The sequence below is a fragment of the Calidris pugnax genome, unplaced genomic scaffold, assembly GCF_001431845.1.
Source record: "Calidris pugnax isolate Ruff unplaced genomic scaffold, ASM143184v1 scaffold51, whole genome shotgun sequence".
In the NCBI taxonomy this organism is placed as follows: Eukaryota; Metazoa; Chordata; class Aves; order Charadriiformes; family Scolopacidae; genus Calidris; species Calidris pugnax.
In genome coordinates this window covers 1,023,844-1,048,704 of record NW_015090797.1, presented here as the reverse complement: position 1 = coordinate 1,048,704, position 24,861 = coordinate 1,023,844, and the positions used below count along the sequence as shown (strand labels likewise).

The 24,861-nt window shown below is 42.4% G+C and overlaps 1 protein-coding gene across 1 annotated transcript in view; it reads right to left on the bottom strand.

Moving 5' to 3' along the window:
* Positions 1–24,861, bottom strand: part of TAF4B (TATA-box binding protein associated factor 4b) — a 73,790-nt gene that overhangs the window by 48,792 nt on the left and 137 nt on the right. Inside the window, exons 2-7 of the mRNA XM_014936892.1 lie at positions 24,720–24,854; positions 9,199–9,347; positions 8,295–8,402; positions 3,433–3,600; positions 3,202–3,324; positions 1,039–1,128 (exon numbers count right to left, since the gene is read on the bottom strand). Of these exons, the coding sequence (XP_014792378.1) occupies positions 1,039–1,128; positions 3,202–3,324; positions 3,433–3,600; positions 8,295–8,402; positions 9,199–9,347; positions 24,720–24,854 (773 nt within the window). The remainder of the gene's footprint in view (positions 1–1,038; positions 1,129–3,201; positions 3,325–3,432; positions 3,601–8,294; positions 8,403–9,198; positions 9,348–24,719; positions 24,855–24,861) is intronic.

The following is a 24,861-nucleotide window of genomic DNA, read 5'->3' as shown; positions in this document are numbered from 1 at the left end:
AGCACGCCGCAGCAGGAACATGTGACAGCTCTGCTAAGTGACCAGTATGAAAATTTTATATCAAGCCCTGCAGAGATGACTGTGGTCCTCTAGCTGATGGCAAACTTGCTAGCAAAGCATTTAAAGCCATTGTAACACAAATTATGCATCCCACACTTGAACAGATTAACATCAGCCATCTAGAGTAATATCAGCATTATCTCAAGCACTGTTATAGGTGCTGTCAAATACTAAGGAAGAGGACAAACTCCAGAAAACCTCTGTCCCAGCTTCACCACTAAACTGTGCTTCCCTGATTCTCCACCATGCCAATAATAAATGCCATAGAAATGTACAGATCTAGCAAGCCTAAGAATACTGTACACATTGCAATTAAGTAAATATAATCAAGTTTTCCATGTTTTCACTGGGATTTAATGCTTGCTATACAACAAAGACGTTCACTTTTATTTTGTTATTCTATCATGTGATTAAAAGTGTTTAGAGAGCATTTTTTAATTTAGGTGAGTATCTGCTTGAATGGAGGTAGAGTTGTCCTGGGTTACTTTTCCTAAGCTGCAGTAGTCCTGTCAGATCCTTCTGGAGAAAGGGATGGGGGATTTTTCTGCCTCCAGTTAAACACAAACCAGCAGACAGAGGAATACTAGCTTGATGTAGATTCTTTGAGCTTAAATACTCACTGTTAACAGTTCTTCTGCATTAGAACTCAGAACAGCTATAGTTTTGATAAGAAAATAAGAGGTCACCTTAGTATAGCTGCTCTACTGTAGATGCATCAGCTTCCAAAACATCAGTCTCCACTAACGTCTAGAGGGTAATTACTCTCCAATTTAAGAATACAGCATAAATTACTCCTCTGAAATCCTCTCTACCCCCAAAAAATTGTGTTTCCAAGAGCAACAGTCACACAGGGCTAGATTAAACACCATTTCCTCAACTGACCTGAGTAAATACCCATTTGAATGCTCTGCCTCTTTTCTTTTCTGGTCCTCCTCCCTCCTCTCATTAAATACTACATATCCACAATCAGACACTTACCTTGAGAAAGGGAACTAAATACGGTTGTGGAGACGACTTCAGCTCTATGTACAGCTTTTTTGTAAACTCTTCTGGTTCAATTTTTGCTTCCTAAGAAGAAGGTATAATTACAATGGTAAATTATAAGTATGAATCTACTGTGTTTTTTCCGCAGGTGTATCAAAATTCGTGGAAATTTACATTATCGTGGAATTGTTCAACGTCAATACTCAATATTTTTCACCTCTTACATTTTAAAAAAAAAAGGTGTAGGATTGAATGATCTTGAAATTTAGATAGAGTAGTATCAAATTAAATTACTTTCTTAAATTCCAGACAGATAGCACACTTAAGAATACTTGTCTAAACACCTCAGTGAAGCAAACCAATAGAAACAAGTTTATAAGTAGCACTGAGCACTTCATTGTTATGCAGAAGTACTTAAAATCTGCTTGGAGTACTTTTTTTCTGTAAAGGTAGTTTATCTGTATAAAGATCAATTTAAAGAGACCGGAGACAAAAGACAACTCAGCAGTTTTTGTAAGACAATTCTAGTCTAACGCATACATAGCATAATAAAGCAGAACACTTAACACTGCCTTTCAAAAGGAGAGAAACTAAACATCAGGACATTACTTCTGCATACCCCTACAGTAACAGTCCTCTGGCATGCAGAGTAGTCTCCTTTCTTCATGCTCTGCTCCAACACAAACACCTGATTCAAGGGCTTGGGAGAGTTAGGAAGCTGCAGCAGATTTCTGAGTGTCCCCCCCCAACTACTTCAGTGCCACCATAACAGGGCTAAGGTGGTGGGTAGACACTGCCAGAGTCACCAAGCACATCACCTCCTCTAAGGGGGTACAGACACAGAAGGAAGAGGGACCCCAGCACCAATCTCTGTCCCCTCAGAGAAATTACAACCATTCAAGGAGCTACGTGAAGAGAGCTGGAGTTTTAAGGACTGTATATTCACAAACAAACAGCTTACAACAGCTCTCCTATTTATTCACCTGATCTGCTGCCTGTTAGGTGTCACTGAGCTGTGGATACAGGTCACCAAGGTCTCATTGATAGAGATGCAGGGATTTGGTGCACTACATCTCAGTACATACACGGCACTTGACACCCACTTCATGAGATTGCCTTAAGGACCATTTTACTTCACAGCTGCCTTTTACTCATTTCCCTCATACATATTATTTTACTTTGCATTTAAATCATATACGCATACTGAACGGCAGAAGAACAGCATCTTTAAAAAATACTACAAAAAGCAAACAAGCACATAGTTAATGATGTACTAATGTCTGGTAACAACTGTTCTTAAAAAAAATAAAATAAATAGAAGTACTGTAAGCACAAGAAGCAAGGTGTACAGTCCAGCAGAGGCAGAGGAATCAGTTTTTTGCAAGGCTGCATCCTCAAACAATCTGCTCTCTTAAATTACACCTCCGTCTACACCACGCTTTTCCAGACTGAAAAGCCCTTTGGTACCACTAGCAAAGCCATCCCCCTCCATCAGCCCACAGCCTTCTGCTACGGTGGAACAGCAGAACAGCAGCAGCGGTCAAATGCCAAGACAAGAAGTGGCAAGAGAAATCGTTACCAAGAAAACCCAGCTGTGCTGGGGTACAGCACAAAACAGCACACGGAAGCCACCTGCAAGGAGAGAGAGGTTGGCAGCCACAACGTTATTTCCTCCATCCCATTGTCTAAAGACATAAATAATGTCATGCTTGTTCCACTGGAGCTTCGCTGTCAACCTATAAGGCAGTTCTTTCTTGGAGTGAAGCAGTAGCACGGACATAGCGCGGCACTACAACCTCCACAGTAATACTCTTGCCATCGAGGACTCAAAACTACACTAGCATGATAAAAAAAAAAAGCAGTTCAGACCCAGAAGCTGCGTTAACACTACCAGCTCCTCCTGCTGTCAGTTATCTGAGTGCATAAAATGAAACAGGAATGTCAGGGCAAAAAATACAGCATGGGATCCAGCTAAAAGAAGAGCTGTAATAATATAAGACTTAAAGAGGGTCCAATGTACTCAGCCACAAACCAAGCTATTCAGCTGTTTTAAAAATAAAAAAAATAAAAAAGACAAGGAACAAAACTATGATGAAATCAGTGTCAAAAACAATACACAAATGATGCGGACTTTGTTTAAAAGAAAAAGAGTCTCACCAATAAATTTTGCACCAGATTCTTCACATTTTGCCCCATCTCAGGGGCTTGAGGTCCACTTGATGCCAGTTTGATTAGTGTAGCAAGAAAATTCTTGCATTTCTTCACATTCTCTAGCATCTCCTAGTATGGAAATAAAGAGAAGACTGTTAGATGTTGCATTGGCTCTCCAACCTCTGATGAATATACAGAATGCTAATTTTTAATTAAAAACTTTTTTTTTCCCCTTACTGTAGAAGCGCTGGTCTGTGCTACTGTTGTGCCCTCTGCTTTCACAGAGACTGCCTTTTGGGAGATGGCTTGTGCAGGTGGTCCTGTAACTGGAAGTTTTACAGGTGTTCCAGTACTCGGAGGCTTTACAGCAGTAACTGTAGTAACACTTGCTGTTGCAGCTGCTGGCTGAAAAGAAAAATTAACACTTTTTAACCAAAGGCTAACGTGACAAACATACTGTATTCTGCTAGCGTATAAGGTAGCACCCTCCCTTCCACAGTACTATTTAAGACGTAAATAAACAATTAGTATTTTTGTTTTTAAAGTTTGAATTTCTTTGCTTTGAGAGGCTTTGCTTAATACAGGAAGTGACAGAACCCCCACAGCCATAATTCTGGTTTTAAATCAAGGGCAGGGGGAAGAAATGGCAAAGGCTCACCCAGACTGAAGCACTGCCTGAAACTTCCAAGTGAAGACAGAAAGGTAAAACTCTGTCGAAGAAACCAATAGATTAACTCTGCCAGGCTCCCACAATCTAAGACTGAGGAATTCTGGACAATGCTAAGGCAGGTGACAGTACTCTGAAAATAAATATGACCTAAGGTGATTATTTCTCTTCCTTTCTTCCCCCTGCAGCTCCTCTCCCCATTGCAATATCCCTTACCCTTCCCATCACGCGTGCAGTAGGCAAAAGATGCCACGTCCACTTTGGAAGGATGCATGTGCCAGCAGAAGCACCCAGCTGAGCAAATGCACCTAACAGGTTCTTCCTGCTTTTTCATTGCGGGCAGCAATTTGGATCTCCCTCTCTCTCTCCTCTGCCCAGACACAAAACCTCACGAAACTCAGTTATTTTAAGACCTCTTTTTCAAATCTCATTAGAATTTACCGACAGATTCAGAAGATCCAGCAACAGGAGACTAATGAAGGTTTAGGGGAAAAATAAGAATGCAATTGCTTCTCTCCTTTTCAGACCAGGCTAAATAGTAGTTTCCAGAGGAAAAGCTACTAGACTGTAGTACTTCTACTGCAGATTTTAAAGAAAGAAGGAAAAAAAGCAAAAAACACCCAACAAAAAACCCCACACCACACTCAAAAAAGGCAACACAGTTGTTCTGATACAACAGAATACAATATGAGTAAAAGACTTTGCCTCCACAAAACCCACAACTATTGATCTCTGAACTTGAAAACTAAAAAGCCAGATTGAACCTGCAGGATACGGAAACAAGCAAAAGTTTCAGGCTGGCTTTTGAAACCTGAAGTCGGGTGTCGTTTTTCCTCCAAACCTCTTAAGAGAAAGGGAAAGTCTGGTTTCCTAAACCAAATTCTAGGCTCAGGTCTGTGATACACAATTGCTTTCAGTGACTCTTAACACACTTAATCACCACACTTTATTCCAGCAATCACAAATTAATACTTGCAAATTGAACTAATGCTAAAACGCACAAGAGTAATACTTGCAAATTGAACTAATGCTAAAACAGTAGCACGAGAACCCAACTTACCCTACCCATGGATAAACCAAAAACTAATCAGAGTTGGATAGGCATAATGTAGAATATTAAAGGGCTTTTAAGTGTTTCAGGATAGAGAAAATTAGTGAGCAAACATTTAAATCTAAAGCAAAACGCTCACACTTCTGCTGTTTATTTATAAATTATTTTTTTCCTGGGTCCTCCCCCCCCCAGCCCAAGCTGCCGCCAGCTTGACATGAAAGAAGCAGGCAGCTACCAGAAAGCTTTCCAGCTTAGACTCCCACTGTTGGTAACACTTTAATAGCTCTCTGCAGGATCTTTGCCACCACCACTGCCTCTTCCAAGGATGAGGCTCAACAGCTCTAAGACCATAGGGAGGCAAACTGGGCACGAGAATCCCACAAACAGATGGACGGGAGGAAAGACGGAAGGGGACAGAGTACAGATCTGTCAAGTTGCAGTGCCCTGGGCTTTTAAAACCTGAAAACACAAGGTTCACAGGAGCTGATCTCTTGCAAATTCCAGTGTGTTTACACATCAAGACCAGACCGGCATTTTATCAGCTGAGGGAGGGAACAACAGGAGGTCTGCTGGACCCTTTTCCCAGGAAGATGAATATATGGGAATTAACTTCTGTCATCTGCCCTCAACCTTTTTTCACTACTGACAATTCTCATTCTCACTTTTCGAGCAACAGAGAAACAGTCGCCACAAAAAATGGCATTAATCCTGCATATTTTGCAGTCATTTCAAGAGAAGAAGTGCTCTGCATCTAAATGAAAGCGCCCCAGCATGATGCTAATTAGATACTTTGCAGCTTCGTTAACCCATCTGGGAAGAAGGTAAAAAATAAAAGTGTGCAGGTATTTTGTCTAACCTCAGAGCTTAAAGACATTCAGGAATGAGAACAAATGGAAATATTTTTCTAGATGAGGAGAATAATTCTGGAGTCAGTAACTAGAGAGAGTTCTGCAGATTGCAGAGTTTCAAGTTGTATCTCGCACGGGGCAGGAGATACACAACCAAGCCAAGGATTATTTCCTCTCCACGGTCTCCCACTTATGGGAGCCTCCTTATGAGGAGAGGCTGAAAGAGCTGGGACTCTTTAGTCTGGAGAAGAGAAGGCTGAGGGGAGACCTTATCAACGCCTACAAGTATCTCAAAGGCGGGCTGAGGGAGGAGGGAACCAGACTCTTTTCAGTAGTTGCCAGTGAGAGGACAAGGGGCAATGGGCACAAGTTGGAACATAAAGGGTTCCACTTGAATATGAGGAAGAACTTTTTCACGGTGAGGGTGACAGAGCCCTGGAACAGGCTGCCCAGGGAGGTTGTGGAGTCCCCTTCTCTGGAGATTTTCAAGACCCGCCTGGATGCAGTCCTGAGTAACATGCTCTGACAAGCTCTGGGTGGTCCTGCTTTAGCAGGGGAGTTGGACTAGATGATCTCTACGGTCCCTTCCAACTCTAAAAATTCAGTGAAATTCAGTGAAATCATACTTCCACACCAACACTCCTCTTCTGTGACCTCAAAAAAAATGTCAAGATTGACACCAGCAAGTTTTTCTACCACTAATGATGGAAATGGCTGCCAAGGCAGTCAGACACAAGGGCTCTTCCTTTCTTTTCCCAGACAGTTCCTGCAACCTTAAACAGAGACTCCCTCATCAGCACCCTTCTCTTGTTCAACCCCGGGGTGAGGAACGAAGTAGCCCTGTGATAGCAGGATGTATCCATATTATACCTATTTACTCTGTATTGTATCACAGTATTAATTTTTTCCTAGAGTCATCCTTCCTGCTGTTTAAATCCAACATTAGAAGTGTTCAAGATTCTACAACCAAAAAAAATATAGCTTACAAAAAATACTCCATGTCTACCTCTTTAATTATCTCAGAAGAACACAAGTGAAACCAACTACATCAAAAACGAAAGAAAAAAGTAGAAAAGAACCAAATCAAAGGCAGATGCTAGTTAAAAAAAAAAATAATACGTTAATAGTATGATGAATCTCAATGTTTATCCACATAAGATTGTGAGGATGCAGGCAGCTTCCTCCATCAGACAGTAGAAATCTTTACCTTTGTCTCTTCTCCCCAGTGCAAGGATAGTGTAGTAGATGAGTACTGCCTTTATAGTCTAAAGATCTCTATGCAGAAATCACAAGCATGTGGTTTGCAAGCTAGTATTCCAAAATAAAAGTGGGAAGGAATACCCGTTACTGTTCAAGCGTATGTCGTTTCCATTCTGAGCAAAGAAAGTGTATTAAGAGAGGCCTCTGGGTTTTCCCCTTTAGCCCCAACAATATCCATCTGTAGTGAGAAGAAGAGAGAAAAGATCACAGACAGAGCTGTGAGTAGTTTTCAGTTGCTGATACAGAAGAACAGCAGGAGGACAAATTTTTAAGTCAGACTGCTAGTTACCGCTGTCAGCGAGCATATCCTCCAATCCTTCAAACACCCTCAAGGTCATGAACACACATCCAGAGTGGTTTTTTTGAATGACTGATCCTGCTCATTTACTGAGTGCTTGGTCAATCACTACAGCCCAGTCTCCTTCAAGCTCTTGTTCACTAAAGAAAAGATATGTTCAAGCCAGACTTCTTCCCAATTTTTCCTCCTCTTGAGGAGAACAGAATAATTTAGCAGCAGAAAGAAGCAGTTTTCTTTTCATCACACGTGCTTATCCAGAATTCTGGTCCCAAAGAACACAGGAGAAACTGTGTCTACAAGTCACATATCCTACAGATAGCAAGTTCTACAACAGAAGAGTCCTAAAACATTTTTCTCTGGAAAAAGAGAAATAAGACCTAGGAAATAAGACAAAAACCAGTAGCTAAAAATAATGAGGCATTTCCAACCACTGTCTATTTACAGTCATATCTGTGGAACTTGTCTGCCAAATTTAATTAGAGAACAGAGGTCTTCAGCTATGACCTTGCTTCAGCTTTTAATGAGGGGGAAAAAATGTAGACATGAAAAACAGCTTGACTCGTGCAGACAGCTCATTTTCCCCCTCAACATCATCACAGGTGTACTTTTTTTTTCCCCCCTAAGGAATCAAGGAACCCAAAAAGGAGATAGAATTGGGAATCCTCCATCTCCCAGAAAAGCTTGAAGAAGCTGTGTCATAGGCTATAAAAGCACTGGAAATGACTCTCTGAACTATTTATTTTATAATAAAATGCTTTTTCTACTGCAGTGAGAGAAGATGAGCTGACACACACTGGCAGAAGCATAATTAAATTATGCATTTAAAAAAAAAAGACACTCAGGAAAGAATTTATCATGAGGACAACAAGCTACCAGCTCAGTGAAAACTTAGAGTTAGAAATAACAAGAATGTATTCCTACTTTCTTCAGTTCTCTCTGTCACTTATCCACCTCACTATAAAGCTTGCCACCTACCTGTATTACAGCAGGTGGCTGAGCAGTAGAAGCCACAACATTTGTTGTTTGAGATAATGGTTTCACAGAAGTAGTTGCTACTTTCTTCAGTAACTGGGTGCCAGAGTTCTTAAATAAAATAAAATAAATAATTAAACACACACAGAGAATAGTTGTCAGACAAGTCAATGACAAAACAGACACTGAAGTTAGTACTCACTCTTGTCCGATATAAACCAAGATGCCAACCCTTAAAGTAACAATACTGGCATCATTCACTTAGCCCATGCAGTTTAAACACTGTTCAACAAAGCTATTTGATTACCCCTTTAATACTCAAGATCAGATTCAAAGACATTCAGACTCAATGCCTAATCAGAACAAAACAGTTGAAGGATGAGCACGTTGGCAAAACCCATGCAAACTGCTACTTTTTTTGTACCCGGTCTCACCATTGCATACTGACTATTACAAGAGATGGAGCAAAAAGTCAGCAGAGCTCAGGGAAGGAGGAACATCCTGGGGACATGGGAAAGGTCCTTAGCTTCACTTGGCTTCAGAGAAGTATCCCACCAGGGGATCGCAAGGTGACAATTACTACCAGTCACTATTTGGGTAGGTTGGTTGGGTTGTTGGGAAGTTTTTTTGTTTGGTTGGTTTTTGTTTGTTAAGTTTTTTTCTCAAAACCTTTTACATCATGATCAGAGAGAAATCCCTTAATTTGAACTATACCATATGTAACAGCTAGCAGTTTTTTTCAAGCTGAGAAAGCAAAGCACAGCGATGTTTACAAGCAAACCCAAACACCATCATGCTGTTCAGAAAGCGTTCGAATGCTTATTTAACCCTCCATAACTTACTTGCAAACCCTGTTACAACTACACAACATACAGCTACGTCAAATTAAAGCTATGAGAGAAGTTACCTGTACAGCACGTATTCTGATTGCAGGTGTGCTGGTCGGCACAGATGGTCTCACGCTTGTGTTATTTTGTGGTTCACTCTGTGCTCGAGCTATTGCTTGTTGAGATACTAGCATTAGTTGGCCATTGCTGCTTCTGATAAGAACAGTTCCTGTTGGAGGAAAACATCCAGACTGTTAGAAATTAAGAGATATTATGGCTTTCCTATGCCTCTGTGGAAGAAATAACTTGACCACATTGATAAGATAACATAATATTTAGTTTCTTGCTCCAAGGAACAGCCACCAAGAAATGTAAGGGCTAAGTGTACATCAGCTTTACTCTGCACGTAGCACACCAAAACACTATGTGCATACAAGATCCAAACTGCAAAGCACTTCATCATTTGAGTCAAAAGGTATTTTGGACTTGAAAAAATGGGCACGCTCTGAGATTACTTTAACAGTAACTTTTTTAAGCAGTTCTTCAACCACTTCAAGCACCTCTTCATCACCACTACTAGACTTGGCTGCCTCTATACATTTTCATTTTTCTAGACAATTAGGCACACACTTACAGGTGAAGTAATATATGGTTTAAAGAAAATCTTAAATGGGAACTGCAGCCTAATTAATACCAGTTCACCTGCCTATATCAAGGCCACCCGCCTTGGTCAGAGGGCAGTGGTCTCCAGTGAAAGACCACTCAGACATTTGAAGCTGCCCCTCTGTCAAGGGTCTGTCCAAAAGCATTAAAACCCATGGTTTTAATGAAAGCAACTTACAGCTAAATAGGGATACTCCAGTGGGGGAGGGAAGACAACTCTTCTGCCTTGTTTCCTTGCTTTTCTGTTTTCCTTTCAAACCTACAGCTATGACAGCTCAGCAGGATTCAACTCCTGCCACCTTTCTCCCACCCCATCAGCTGTAACTAGAAACAATTAAACAGTTAACAAACAATGAGTACATTTACTAAAGCTTTCAAATGAAAATCAGCTTAAGGAGAATCAGGCAGATGCCACAACACAATCCCATCTTCCCTGCATTTGGAAATCATTCCGCTACCAATGCTGCCTCCTCCTCCTCCCCAGCCCCCCAAGGGCTAGGCTCTGGAAAATCCAGAGTCACAAATCAAGGTCACAAATCAAAAAAGCCAGCTGGATCCCTGATCTCAACGGCTTCAGATCCTTCAAGGGAGCTAGAGAGTTGGCTGCTGCAGAGTCCACCACTAAAACCACCTCCTTAAACGCCTCACACAAAGGCCTTCTGCATAAAAGAAAGGGGGAAGGCACAGGAGAATGCAAGATACATATATGAGTACCTCAACGTTTTTTGAGGATTGCATTAAACACTCTTCGAAGTTATACCTGAAGAATTCCAGATCTTCCATACACACTTATGATATTTCCTAGTGTAAAACAAGATTGCATCAATGGAAACTTTTTACTACCTGGTTAGTCTGGAAGCTACCAAAATATTGTTGTACAATACAGCCTAAAAGACTGCTTGTGTCTGAGTTTAAATGACTACAACAGAGAAAGCCACAAGCCCCATGAGTTGGGTTTAAAAAAAAAAAAGATCAAGCTATAACCACATGCTTAGAAACAGCTTTTCATCCTCCACATCTAAAAGCATAAGAGGATATTGCAAGACAACACAAAACTTGGTATAAAATTATGTAACGTCAACATATTGTCACTTACACAGCACACACAAACTGAGATGGCAAGAGTGGCATCTGGAGTGATTCCCTCCTTTCTCAAGAAGCCTTTACTAGATGGGGCAGATGCACAAGGCAGTTGCATATCCAGAAACATACTGTTACTCCATCTGACAACTCAGCTTTTCTCCCCCTCCCCTCAAGTCTTGACTACATTTGTATTTAGGTACAGATGGGTCTTTTAATTTGATCAATGAATACCTGGAATCACAGAAAACATATCAGATTTCTGTTTTTCTTTTTATACTGATGTACAGTATCATCTTATTTAGACAGTAATTCATGGCATACAATTTATCATCAGTCAAAAATGGTTTGTTTTTTTTTTTTCCCTTGCTCACATCACATCCTTATGCAGATTCTAGGGGAAGAAAGCAAGCTGATGACACCACACATTTGGATAGCAACAGCATTTCTCTCCGCTCCATGCCTACACTCAGGATGGCAGAAGTGTTGCCACTGGAAGTTTTAGGCTTTCCTTTTCTAAGCCTGCTTTAAAATGCCACTGCTAGCTCTACTCTTTGAAAAGGCACATATAAATTTATCATTTAATTCCTTTAGAGATTTGGAATGCATTAAGTGTTTTGTTTTCATGTATTTGGATATTCTGTCACTACTCATTACATTTGTTTTTAAGGCAAGCTGGCAGAAGCACAATTTCTACTTCTCTGAATTATACACTGCATACCAGAAACAGCATCATTACCAGTCAACTCCATTATAGGGTTGTGGGTTTTTTTGCACTACTGTACTGAAGTTTCAAGTTAGCATTAGCCAGACATGGAGACCCTGCATGAAGAGTATCCCATCCTCCAGTCACTTGAATAAGGAGTTTCCAGCAGACTCCAATCAACAGAAAATTAACTCAAGAGCCACACAGCTAACAAGCTTATGCAAATACAATACAGTTCATATGTAAATTCATGGACAACTTTTAAAAAAAAAAAAAAGAGTGAACAAAAAACAACCACCACAAATATTAATAAGCCCTAGTAGCTCCTTTTTGCCACGACTGCAATGATCCCCAACAGCACTGTACCCTGAAATCTGAATCAGCTTTCTCCCTAGTGACAGGGCTAGTCAACACACGGACATCCATACTTCATCAAAACACGGTTAGATGACTTTAGGCTTATTCTTGGTGAGAGCATCCACAGATGAAGTTGCCCAATGGGATGGGGGAGAGAATCAGAAGAGTAAAGGTGAGAAGAAAGTCATGGGTTGAGATGAAGGCAGTTTAATAGGTGAAGCAAAAGCTGCACGTGCAGACAAAGCAGAACAAGGGATTCATGCACTGCTGCCCCTTGGCAGGCAGGTGCTCAGCCATCTCCAGGAAAGCAGGGCTCCATCACCCACAACAGTTACTTGGGAAAACCAAACCGTCCTAACTCCAGGATGTCCCCCCTCTTCCGTCACATGGTATGGAATGTCCCTCTGGTCAGTTGGGGTCAGCTCCCTCAGCTGTGTCCCCTTCCCAACTTCTTGTGCACCCCCAGCCTACTCACTGGCGGGGTGGTGTGAGGAGCAGAAAAGGCCTTGGCTTTGTGTAAAGCACTGCTCAGCAATAAGTAAAACATCTCTGTATTATCAGCACTCTTTCCAGCACAAATCCAAAATGCAGCCACATACTAGCTACTACAAAGAAAATTAACTGTCCCAACCAAAACCAGCACACCACTCCAGTGCTTGACTGGAAAATACAACTAAGATGATGCCTATTTATTGCCATATAAGTTATGGTAAGAACTTGTTCCACTTGGAACAAATACTAATTGCCCTATATTTGTTCCATTTGGCAGAATTTTTAATATGGTGGTAGCCTTTTCCTGGCAGTAGCTTTCTGCAATGGCTAGCAAAAATTAGAACTCCAAAACCCATACTATGGTAATCTACTAACTACTGCTTTTGTAGATTTAGTACTGTAAATGCCTGATGGTAGCACAAATAAAGTTGAAGGCAAATTTGAAACGACTGTCACAGCTACAGATCCGTGCAGTGAAGAGCCACAAGACATCTCTTCAAGCATGAAATAGTTTTCTGCAGTTACAACCCAACTTCACAAAGTGACAGTAAACTGACACAGACTTTCTGAAACAGACTGAAAGTTGTTGAGAAGGGCATTTATTTTTCACTTTTGGTTGCCACAATTTACTTATACCTTTTCACAACTTAAAAATACCCAAATCTTTTGATACTCCCTTTCAGCTTTGAAACAAAAGCAACAACCCAACACTGAAGTCAATAGTGCAGGCTCCAAGAGGAGGGACAGGAGGTCTCTTCTGGTGGAAAAAAAAGGTTCCAAACACTCAGACCAATGTCTGAATTCTCATACACCAGGTACAGCTGCACAAGTGTGAAATGACGGAAAAGCAGGTGGTAGTAACCTTGACATTCTCACCAGAAAGGTCACATTAACAGACGTGTAACTACCAAGATGCTACTATCAGAAATTAAGAAAAGGTAAGTGCAAGAATCCGCATTCTTGACCCGGGGGGGAAGCTAGTACTTTTTAACAAGAGCTGTTTTCACATTCACTAGAAGTAAATTTTTGCTACACTAAACATGGAAACAGATCAGGAGGTGGGAAGGGGAGGGTGGAGAGGGGAACCTCTGAACAGCTGAAACAGTAAAGCTTCAGCTAACACCACTCGGCACAGCATTTAAAAACAGAAAAGATATCTTCAATGTCTGGCCAAATGTCATGGTTTGGGCCAGGCTGGCCAATGACAAGACAACAAATGCTCTCCACCACCTCTCACTCCAAGAGAAGAAAAAAAGAGAGAGATTTATGAGTTTAGAAAAAAATACACTACTTTAATGAAATATGCATACTAAAATAAAAAGGAAATAACAAAATAGATAAAAAAACGTGCCAAGTTCCCAGGAAGATGTCACTAGCAGGCACTGGGAAAGTTCCAGACTGGTCTCAGTGACAAACGGGAACTGCATTCCAGAACTCACTGGTGGGGATCAAAGGCAGATGCACTGACAGGGTCTTCCCCGGGCATCAGTCATCAAAGAAAGAGACTTGCTGAAGAACACCCCTTGAAGAGGAGCCAACCTGACCCCTTTGATCCCTCAGCTTTTATACTGACACGGCAGATGGATGGGACACCCTATTGGTCAGTTTGGGTCACCAGCTGCAGTTACTGCACAGCAAACGGGCATCTTCATAACAGTAAAGGTGCCCTCTTTTGGGCAGCACTTCCAGAACAAAAGCACCATTTACAGGATACACGGTTTGGTAAGTTTTACTGAAGTTGTTTCTGAGAACAGGAAAGACTTTCTCACCACTCCGGCACTTTGACAGTAAGAGTAAGGCACAATCCCTTTGGGGCTACAAGGCTGTCCCTATTTTCAGATCAGAAACAGAAACCCAAAGTGACCAGTTACCAGCAGGGATTAGTTCTGACAAGCTTCACTGGAGGACTTAGGTGTCTCTTGCAGATTAACAGCCCCTTATACAATGAATTGAGACTTCTGTCTGTAGATATTCTGCCTGTCCTGCCAAAAACATCCTTTGGAAAGTTATTTCTTTTTCTTGACTGCCACGGAGGGCAGCTAAAATAAAACCAGCTACTTCAGCCCTTTGTTCCCTGCAGACCTTCCTTCAGCTGCAATCCTGCAGGAAGGCTGGAGGGGAAGGAACCAATAACTGAAACCCAGCTTGGCTCCCTCCAAAGTTACACAGAAGGAGCCACGCTACAGCTTCTCACTTTGACAACATCTCATTGAGATCCTTACACTTTCTCTCCGGTGACCTTCCCTCTCCTGGAACAGGGGCTCCAGGAACCGTGCCTCCAGAATGAGTGCCCAGTGTCACTCTGCAAAGCTCAGGCAGCCACCACGCAGAACAGCCTCTACCTAGGCACGCCAGCAGTGTGTGCCATCAAAAACCAGATGCCTTCTATTAAAATTCCACTTGCTGCTCAAACCCGAGACACCTCCACTGTAAATTTTTGCTGTCCCAGCACCACCAGCTAAAGAAATCCAGCTTTTTCTTAACTTGGTTTTAGTTATAATGCACTTCAAATTTTCTAGGCTGTAGCTGTGTTTAGCATCCAACCCAAGAATCAAGAAACGCAGGTTAGCAGGAGGAGCAGATACCTCTGCAAGAAAGCCTCCAGATACCTCTTCAGACATGTCTACAGATACCTCTATCTGTAAGTATAGATGGAGAACCAAAACCTCACCAGAGACATGAAGACGATGCTGTGGGGACATGGCAGAGATCTGTTTATGCCATTGTATGGGGTTCACTGTATTTCAGGGAATAGTGTTAAAGAAACCACACTGTTGTTAATGTAAAGCTGTGCTGCCAGCTGAAGCTCAGGGTTTCATCCAGCAGCACTGAGCACCAATGTACGCTAAAAGCATCCGAACAATAGGGCAACTTCCACCATTAAATTCCTACCACCTAAGACAAGCCTAAGGCCATTTCTGAAGGTGAACACCCATAAGGAATTTCCTGAGACGAACCAGCCAGCAGGTATGTTCCAATGGAGATACTCCATATGCTGTTACATCTGAAGCTGAAGTTGTCAAGCCCCCACTTCAATTACATGGCTTCCAACACAACAGCTCTTCGGAACTGCTGGGGAGCAACATGAGGAAATGAAAAGAAATCTCCTGCTCCTAAAATAAAATATAAGCAAGAACTGACTGCATTAGACCCAACTCCAAAGCTGCTTTCAAAGAAGGGTAAGTGTAGTTTATTTCAAAACAAGGGTGCCTGCATCAGGTACGTTGCCAACCTAGTAAAGTTCACTTTAACACCAAGGACAAACACAGGGCTAAATAACTTTCTGGTTCCCAATCAATAAGTGAACAGTTTTAACAACAAAAATGTTTTAAAACAACAGTAATGTTTCAGTGCTCTCTGTTCCTAAACAAATCTGATTCTTTCTCTGAGCTACTCAAAACAAAGGGAGAGCTTTTAAGGCAGTTACAAGGTAAGACCAAGTTTTAAAGGAGATGTTTTAGTAGGAAACTGAATGGCAACTAGGAAGGAACATTGGTTTTAAGTTTCTGAGCCTGACTATTTAGGATGGCTCAAAATTCAGACATCAAAAGGCCAAATACTACTAATCCATGCAAGAGCTTTGAAAATACTTTCTCTCTCTAAAGGCATGCTGCAAAAAAATACATTTTTTTCTTCTTCAACCCCATTTATTAAGTCCCACGGAACAGGTCACTTAAAAGTTACACAGCACATTACAGGACTGAATAAGACAGACGCAGAATGAACATTATTAGAGACATTGAATGTTTAGGCAGTGATCATATCAAGATGCATTATGTTGTAGAGTGACTGTACAAGAGTGCTAAAGAGGCAGAAAGCGTTAATGAAATACTGTGAAAGACATGATAGGTAAACCTGATACTAAAGTGACTTCACTTTTACATGATTTACATAACCCTTCTAATATGTTGGGGCTGTGTGTTTTCAGATGAACTATGGACTATACAGCATGCACAAGAACTACTTATTCCTCATGATCCTCACTTGGTACTTGAGCTTTCCTAGATGTCCACTGCAGATTTCTGTACTGAAGGTGAGGAAACCAAAATGACAGGCCAATCTAGAGGCAACAGCTAGCTGTGCGTCTCACTGTCTCAGGAATGAAGCTACAACGAAGATCTGGCAGCCATCTGAGGTTACCTCATCACAGGCTCCCAATGATGAGCTCTAACTTCTATTCTTAAATCAAATACGATTTACTTTGGACAAGCGATCTTCTAGGAAGCCACAAAGATTGCCTGTTTGTGGTTCTTCTGGGGGAAAGATCTCTGATCACTCTTAGATTTCCCAGACAAGCAGGACAGAGGGCCATCTACACCACATAGGTCATGTTGAGTTGTTCAGCTTGTACACTACATCCACAAAGCATTTTATCCTGTATGACAAATCATTCCAACCTTTGGAAGTAAATTTTAGTTGATGGAAGAGGAATTCAGCAACGACCAACCCATAATCAACACTGCGCTGGCAGCAACCAGAACCACTTACCACACACCAAGGCCCTTAACCAAGACATTCTGTCCACATGCCATTTCACTAACCAAATAATTACATATCTCAGAAATCCCTCTCTGCACCCTTTCCCTCTGTTTCAGGGAAGTTTCTGTACCAATGGGTCTTTGCAGCAATGGCTCAGGACCAGTGTCTAGCATGTAGATACTGCAGCATCACAAGATGATGCTCAATTTTGAGTTCCAGTGAAAGACACCTTGTTTTGCCCACAGACATGGAATTTATTAATCTCCAGGGCAGGAGAAAAGTTTAAAGGGCATAATCCCAATATGTTTTAAACCTATAACAGAATACAGACAGGCTAAATAAAATACAGTACAATATTACACCCACATGTTCTTTATAAAGAGATTGATTGCACTTTTGCCAGCTGCACAAACATCACACTACAGATTCTCGTAGACTGTAGCCTACAACTTTAAAGGTTTCACCAGCCTCAGATGTCTGCCCACAGCTCACCTTTTCAAAACCAGGGACTACCCTCACTCGCAGACATCACTGTCCAGTTGATAGCACTGTTTCACTAGCATTACCATATCCCAGATGGTCTGGGTTGCTGTGAGCAGCTATTAAAACCACCACGCACCCACAACTTTCACACCAACAACTCAAGGGGTTGCTGCCTCCGGTAACTCCAACCTTTCTCTAGCGAGGCTCTGTGCTAACAGTAGGCACCAGCTCCTGGGACGCCCAGTACAGGCACAGCCTTTTCAAGCAGAGGGAGCCAGGAAAGGGATGAAGATATCTCATCTAGGCAGGATGAGCAGAGTCTGACAACCTATTGTTTCAAATAGTCTAGAATAATGGACACTACATATCTTTCTGAAGAGTCTAAACAACGTCCTCTCTCCCTCCCTTCCTGCAGGAACTAGACACAAAGTGCTAAAAAAGCAAAAATCTGAAGCCAAGTTTCACACACTGCTTGATCAGTAAGTCTTAGCCAAGACGTTGGAGGCAAGCAGCACATCGATGCATTTTGATGCCCAGATGGATATCTCTATTTAACAGACTAGCAATTGGGCCCCCACAGTGCTGATGCCTTTTCACAGAGCACAGGCCCACCTTTTAGAACAGGGTCCTCCTCGACTGCATGCACAGTTGAGCGTCATTACTTGAGAATACATTTATGTCCATGCCATTTACAGTTATAGCAGAACTCTCATGAAAAAATATAACTGTCCCAGTTGCAAGGTAGTATACCTTTTACTCATAGCAAACAACAGATATCCATACCAACCATCTAAAGAAAATCTGGACACTGCATTGATTCTTGGAGGGGCTATAAAAAACTGACAGGTCATAGATGTTTCTTAGGCATAGTTCCAAGATGGCACTACTGCTTCTATTCAAATTTAAAGTGTATTTATTGCACTTGAATCCCAAGAGGTTTTGGGTTTACTGTGGGTAAGCAGATGGGATTCCCAGCCAATGCTACATTCCACATGCAGAGTCTTATTTGATATTGTGAGAACATCTAGCTCTTGTCCTTGGGCCACATCTTTCAGCAACTGGGACCATTTCCCATCAGCATTTCCCCATCTCATCTTTGTGGTTTGCAACTTTGTTACTTGAGGCTTGATTGCTCTCCTGTCCGAGCAACGGATAAGATGATCTGACTTAAAGAGTTCTCCAGGACCCAAGTTGCTTCATGAAGGAGCTTCAAGTATTTGCAAAGAACTCAGCTGATGGCAGTGAAACAATACCTCAGAGGAGCCAAAGTGATACATCCCCACTTTCAAGACAAAGACAATTCCTACTGTACTGAAAAAGGCACTGAATCTATACATTACACCCTCTTCCAGTTTGCTGTATACTCCTAATGCTCACTGGAGTTAAATTCTTTAAATAGCAAGTTAGCTGCTTGGCACATTGCAGCCATATATATAGATATACACCACACAGCTTTCTGAGGACCAGAAGGTATGCCGGTACCCTGCATTTACCGTTTCTAGAACACTACTGAGCTATTAAACTGTTCTAGAGAAATCTGAAACTTACAGAGTATTGAACTGTAAATCTTAATTTTAAACCAAGAGATACTATAAGCATAACTGGTGTCTTGGCAGACTTCTAATAAAGGACAAGATCAGTCCCTATTAAATCTCTGTGAAGAGGAGAACCAACTCAATGAATCCAGATTAATTTCACAATGGGACACTTGTTCCCTTGGTCTTCACATGGGGACCAACAGAAGGTTGAATTTCTCTAAAAGTATACGTTCACTACTCTGTTGGAGGGATTTTAACTTATTTTAGAAGGGCGAGCAAGGGCTTAACGCTGAATTTTAACACTGATTACCACCTTGCTCTAGGTGGGACTGAGCAAAGAAAAATTCTTGTAGAGGACAGCGAAACCTTCATGGAAGTATTAACTTCTGTCTACACAGATACTGTGGAAACTGTCACCAAAACCATGTGATATTTGTCAAGTGGCTGGTACGCAAGCCATATATAAAGGTGTTCTGAATACAATTACACCCTTCAACACACACCATAGGCTGCCCCAAGCAGACTGTCTAGTAATAGACCACCAAGCAGTAAGCTGGACCTGGCTTTGAGGGCTCCACTCGAGCTAGATGGTAACTGCACTTCGCAAGCTGCAAGTGAAAGTTTTCAGGTGTTGTGCCAACCAGGACATGCTGCTTCACCCACTTGTTAATCTAGCCTGGACATCCACACAAGGAACTTTGATTTCCCAGGCAGCTCCTAGGAGAAGCCATCTTCTCTGCCTCCACCAAACTGGAAGCATGAGCTTGAAGAGGTCTGAGAACAATGAAAACTAAGTGCCATGATAATATCTGACTGTTCTCAGTTCAGCAAATCGTCCCAGTAAAATCATGGAGTTTCACGAGTTCTCCAGCCTTAAGACACCCTAGATTTGCCCATTAACAGTAAGAATACTCCATCTGCTGCCATTTTTACCCTGCTTCAGTAGCGATCGGAGAGACATTCCACCTCATTCCACCATTCTTTTCCACCTCAAGACACTGGTGGAAAAAACCCATTAGCGGACTTCATTTTAAAGGTGACCCAGATGGCAGGACAGACCTTAATCCTGACAATTCAGGACAGGAGAGCCACCAAGCTGGTGAGGGGCCTGGAGAGCAAGTCCTATGAGGAGAGGCTGAGGGAACTGGGCATGTTTAGTTTGGAGAAGAGGAGGCTGAGGGGAGACCTCATTGCCCTCTACAACTCCCTGAAAGGAGGGTGTAGAGAGGTGGGTGTTGGCCTCTTCTCCCAAAGGACGAACGACAAGACCAGAGGAAATGGTCTGAAGTTGCGGCAAGGGAGGTTTAGATTAGATATTAGGAAGAACTACTTTACTGAGAGAGTGGTCAGGCCCTGGAACAGCCTGCCCAGGGAGGTGGTGGAGTCACCATCCCTGGAGGTATTTAAGAAACATATAGACATGGCTCTTCAGGGCATGCTCTAGTGCCCAAGGTTATTGGTTTATGGTGAGGTGTTATGTGTGGGGTTTAGTTGGTGGGTGTGGTGTTTTTGGTGGGCGTTTAGTGTGGTGTGTTTTGTTTTGGTTTTTTTGGGTTTTTTATTTCTTTTTTTCTTTTTCTTCTTCTTTTTTTTTTTTTTGTGGTTGGACTCGTTGATCTCAGAGGTCCCTTCCAACCACTAAGATTCTGTGATTCTGTAATTTGAGTAGCAAACCACTTAGAAATATCTATTGTGTTCTTTTCAACTTTGCAAGTTATACACATTTTTCTTCTGAAATCATCAGTTTTCAGTGAAGTAGCTTCATGCAAAAAGAATTCCAAAAAAAGTACTTGCCTTTGGGTTTTTATCTAAGTGGTTAGGGGAGTACCAATTATTAATCTTTGATAATTATCATATCATTTGCAACTTACAGCAAAACTGTAACATACAATCCTACCCACTAAGCACAAGCTTGATAAATACTTGGTTCTTTAAGATAACTTGAAAAAATTTGGTATGAGAGCGCACTCAAAATAACAACTCATGAGCTTACCTACTTTATCAGCATCTTTGGAAAAAGAATACTGAAATATAATTAGTATTTCTTGCAGCTGTCACTTGTGTGTGGATGATGCTTTTTTTTACTGCTACAAGCTGATGGGTCCTTTAAATACTGCAAAAACAACAGAAGTCAGGCTCACATTCTCTCTCATCTAAGGATTAAAAAAAAAAAGTTTACTATTCACCAATCTGTTGCTGTAATTCCTTGCAATACACTCCAATTGATTGTAAAATTTGAACATCATTTAACATTAATTTTACTGAGCATCATATTTCAGTGCTTCGGTATTCAGAAGGCATCTGTTTTGTTTGTGAAAATCATAAATCTAGAAGTTAGCTTTATATCTTCTGCCAAGATTTAAATCATAATCCCTACAGGGCTGTGCATTTAATGATATGAAGGCATTGTCTGCTAGACACATTCAGTCCTGAAAGCAAAATCAAGTCCTACAGAGCAGCTGAAATTTCTACTGGTTACAGCAGAAGATATTTACTCACTGTTTTTTAAGTTTGACTTAGCTCCTCAAGTCTGACAAAGCTTTGCTGACCCCTCCTCAGAAGAAAAGTTGACTGGTGTCGCCCATTGTGAAGAGAGAAGTTTGTAAACAATACATCCTGATAAACCCACTAAAAAGAGAACACTATCGGGATATAAAAGGTTGCAACCATGTATTATTTAGCCCCTACTGGTCATCCCACAGCACAAGTATTATGCTTAGGCTTCATAGGATTATCAACATCCAGAAATTGCAGACTTTGAAGGAGTTTCTAGATTTTTGTCTTGTTGAAACAAGGAATCTTTGGATCGCCTCCTCCTGCCCAAAAGAATATCATCTATGAAGTGTTTTAAAATCAGTGCTTCGTCCTATTCCAAAGTGAAGGACCAGATGCAAATATGAAAATATCAACCAACAAATAACAACTAGAACATGAAGAGGGAGACTCAGGTACTGTACTTGAGAGGTATTAGGCCAACTTCAAAAGCACAAGTCGGCAGCATCCAGATGTTTACCAGCCCTTACCTCTTCAGGTTACCTTACTTTCTATACCCAGCTAAGAGAAAACTGACAAGGTCAGGCTTCATATGGCTCCACAGGAGCTTTGGGATCCCCGCATCAGCTCTCTCCCTCCCACCCGCAGGTGTCCACACGCTGCCTCTTGCCACACAGCCCTGGCCACCTGCCACGCACAGCGGTTGTGCCTTCTGAACACTCACCCGCTATCAGCCTAGACAAGCTGCAGGCAGTGGAGAACCTGCCAGGGACAAAGCCAAAACATCCAAGGGAAAACAACTGAGCTGCAAACAGAACACAAGAACCTGTTAGCCACCGCTGTTCCCCTCCAAGTCAGGTGCAAAGGAAACTTCATGTGGCAGCCATGCCTTGCTCCAGCTTACTAGGCACACTCGGGGCAACTTCTCTTTGCTGACACCATGCATGTTCAAGGCCCATTGGTGTTAGCAATAATGGAAAGTGTGAAACAGAAATATACACAACAGAGGTAGCTGATGGCACAGTGAAGAGTGTTGGCAGCTGCTGTCACGGCCCTGGAACCAGCAGCAATGGCATCAGTTGAGCTTTTTGAAAAGTTCACGAGTACTTCAGGATGACCAGCAATGTCCAGCTTTCCTCAGAACAAGCCAGCTCAAATACCTCCCTTTGAAACTCAAAGGAAGGATGCCTTCTGTATGCATTTTTCTTAGCAGGTGCCACAGGCTGAATGCTGTGATTTTAAAGCCAAGTGCATTCTCCCTTCTGTATCTTAGCCTGCACAGGTAGATTTTGGAATTTATTTGGAATACAAACTTTTCAAGCTTAAGAATTCAATGCTTATTCCACTTTTTTTTTTTTTTAAGGATGCTAATACTTGCAGCTGTAACGCTATTCATCTTGCATTTAAATTTCTGAGTTATTTTATTATTCATTAAAAATTGAACCCACATAGAAGACAAAGGCAGAATACTATTACTCAAGCCAGAATGCTTTTTTAAATCATCCTTATGGCAATTATTTAGACGAGTTTCCCTGAAACATTGATCCATTTGAAATCTGACAACTTCTACGCTCCTCCTGGAGCATTAAACTTCTTACAGTTAATTTACAAGGCTGCACAGCACCGGCACCTCTGAACTTCCAATACAAAGTCTGCTCGCTTCATTTCTTGTCCCAGGAGCAAGGAAAACTAGCTGATGCAACTGAAGGGTAACGCTCTTTTGTTACATCTCTCTACTGCCAGGGTACAAGTCAGATGACATTCAGCAGGATGCCTCAATGTAATCAAACCCAAGCTACTAGGAAAACCAAAAGTTTTGCTAACTTGTAGTTCCCAAACTGCAGGCGACTCTCATGAGCGTTCACTTTCACAGAAAGATGTTTAACTGAATGTCAATACTTTCCAGAAAGCCAGAATACTAGAACCTGAAGATCTGGGAGGCTCTACTACAAAAAAATTAATATATTTCCATCATGGTTCATTTTGGAGGAAAGTTGGCAAAGATTTAGACTCATCCTTGACCGCTGACTATCCAGATATTATAGCATCACACGAGTGCTGGGAAATCTACAGTGAAACTTACTGATTAAAGACAATACTTTTTAAAATTACATTAAATATTTCCTTGAAAGGTGCACGTCTTTGATAAAGACATGGGGGAGGAAAAAAGAGGAAAGAAAGGAAGAAAAAAAAGAAAAAAAGGAAAAAATGCAAATATGCACCAGTAGCACAAGAATTAATGTAAAACCAGCCATCCTTTTAAGCAACATCCTACCTGACAGTAATTGCAACAGATGCTCCAACAAAGGAACTCTCCTGGCAGGAAATAATTATAGCAACAATAGCAATAAAGCAACAACATATCTTGGGGTCTCAATATAGCGAGACCAAGACCAGCGGAATCCAAGTCACTTTCTGTTTTTTAAAAAAACACTTAAATACAGCCTGACAGGGGAGAGCGGGAAGTTTTGAATCAACAGCACCTTCTTCTTGTGAGAAAGTGCAGGTAGGAGCCCCGGCTGACCCTCTGCTGCTATCCAAAGAATTAAACCATCGTTATCATCAGCACTACACGATTCCTATATTTTCTTCGCCCCTATAGGAAGCACATCTGTAAGTGTGGCACCACCTCTCTAAACTCTTCATGTCCCAAATACCCTTTAGAGAAAAAAAAAAAGCGCTTCAAAGGGCCTCCCGTAATGAAATTTCAACATCGCCCTCCTCACGCAGGGTGATATTTTGGTTCGATCACGGTTCACACGGGCCTGGTTGGAAGAGGGAAGGCGATTCCCCCCGGCAGAGCCCGCTCGGCGGGGGAGGGAGAGCCGTGAGACCCGCACCGAGCGCGGGAGCTGCTTGGCGGTGGCAAAACCCACGCTCACGCCTTCACCCAACTTCCACGAAAGCCTCAACTCGTCTCACTTCAAGTCACAGACCACAGGGTAACTTGCCCACGGAGCTTTCAGACGGTCCTCCTGCTCCTCGTCCTGCCCAGCGAAGTGAAAAGTTGCCTCAGATCCAGAGGCTTCCAGACCCGTCCTCCCGAGGCGCCCCGAGCATCCCGGGTGCCATAAGCATCCCCAGCGCTGAGCGGCTTCACCCCTTCACCTCCCCAGCGCCCCGCCGCACCGGCGAACACCCCGCTTCCCGCAAGTTTGGGGCAGAAAGAGCAACCCGCCCCCAACTTTTCGCCACACGCGTGAAACAGCCCCTCACGGCACCGGCAGCCGCCGGTCCCCCCCCCGCCGCCGCAAGGGCAGGGCGAGGGGCGCCCCGCTGCCTCTCCACCCGGGACCCGGCACCCACTCACCTGGGGGCAGCTGGAAGTTGGCCGGTACCTGCAGGGTGGCCGTGGGCGGCCCCTTGGGTGCCACCGGCCGCGGGCCCACGGAGGGGGCCACCCGCGCCACCACGGGGGCGGCCGCCCGGAGCGGCCCCGGCGGCGCTTGCGG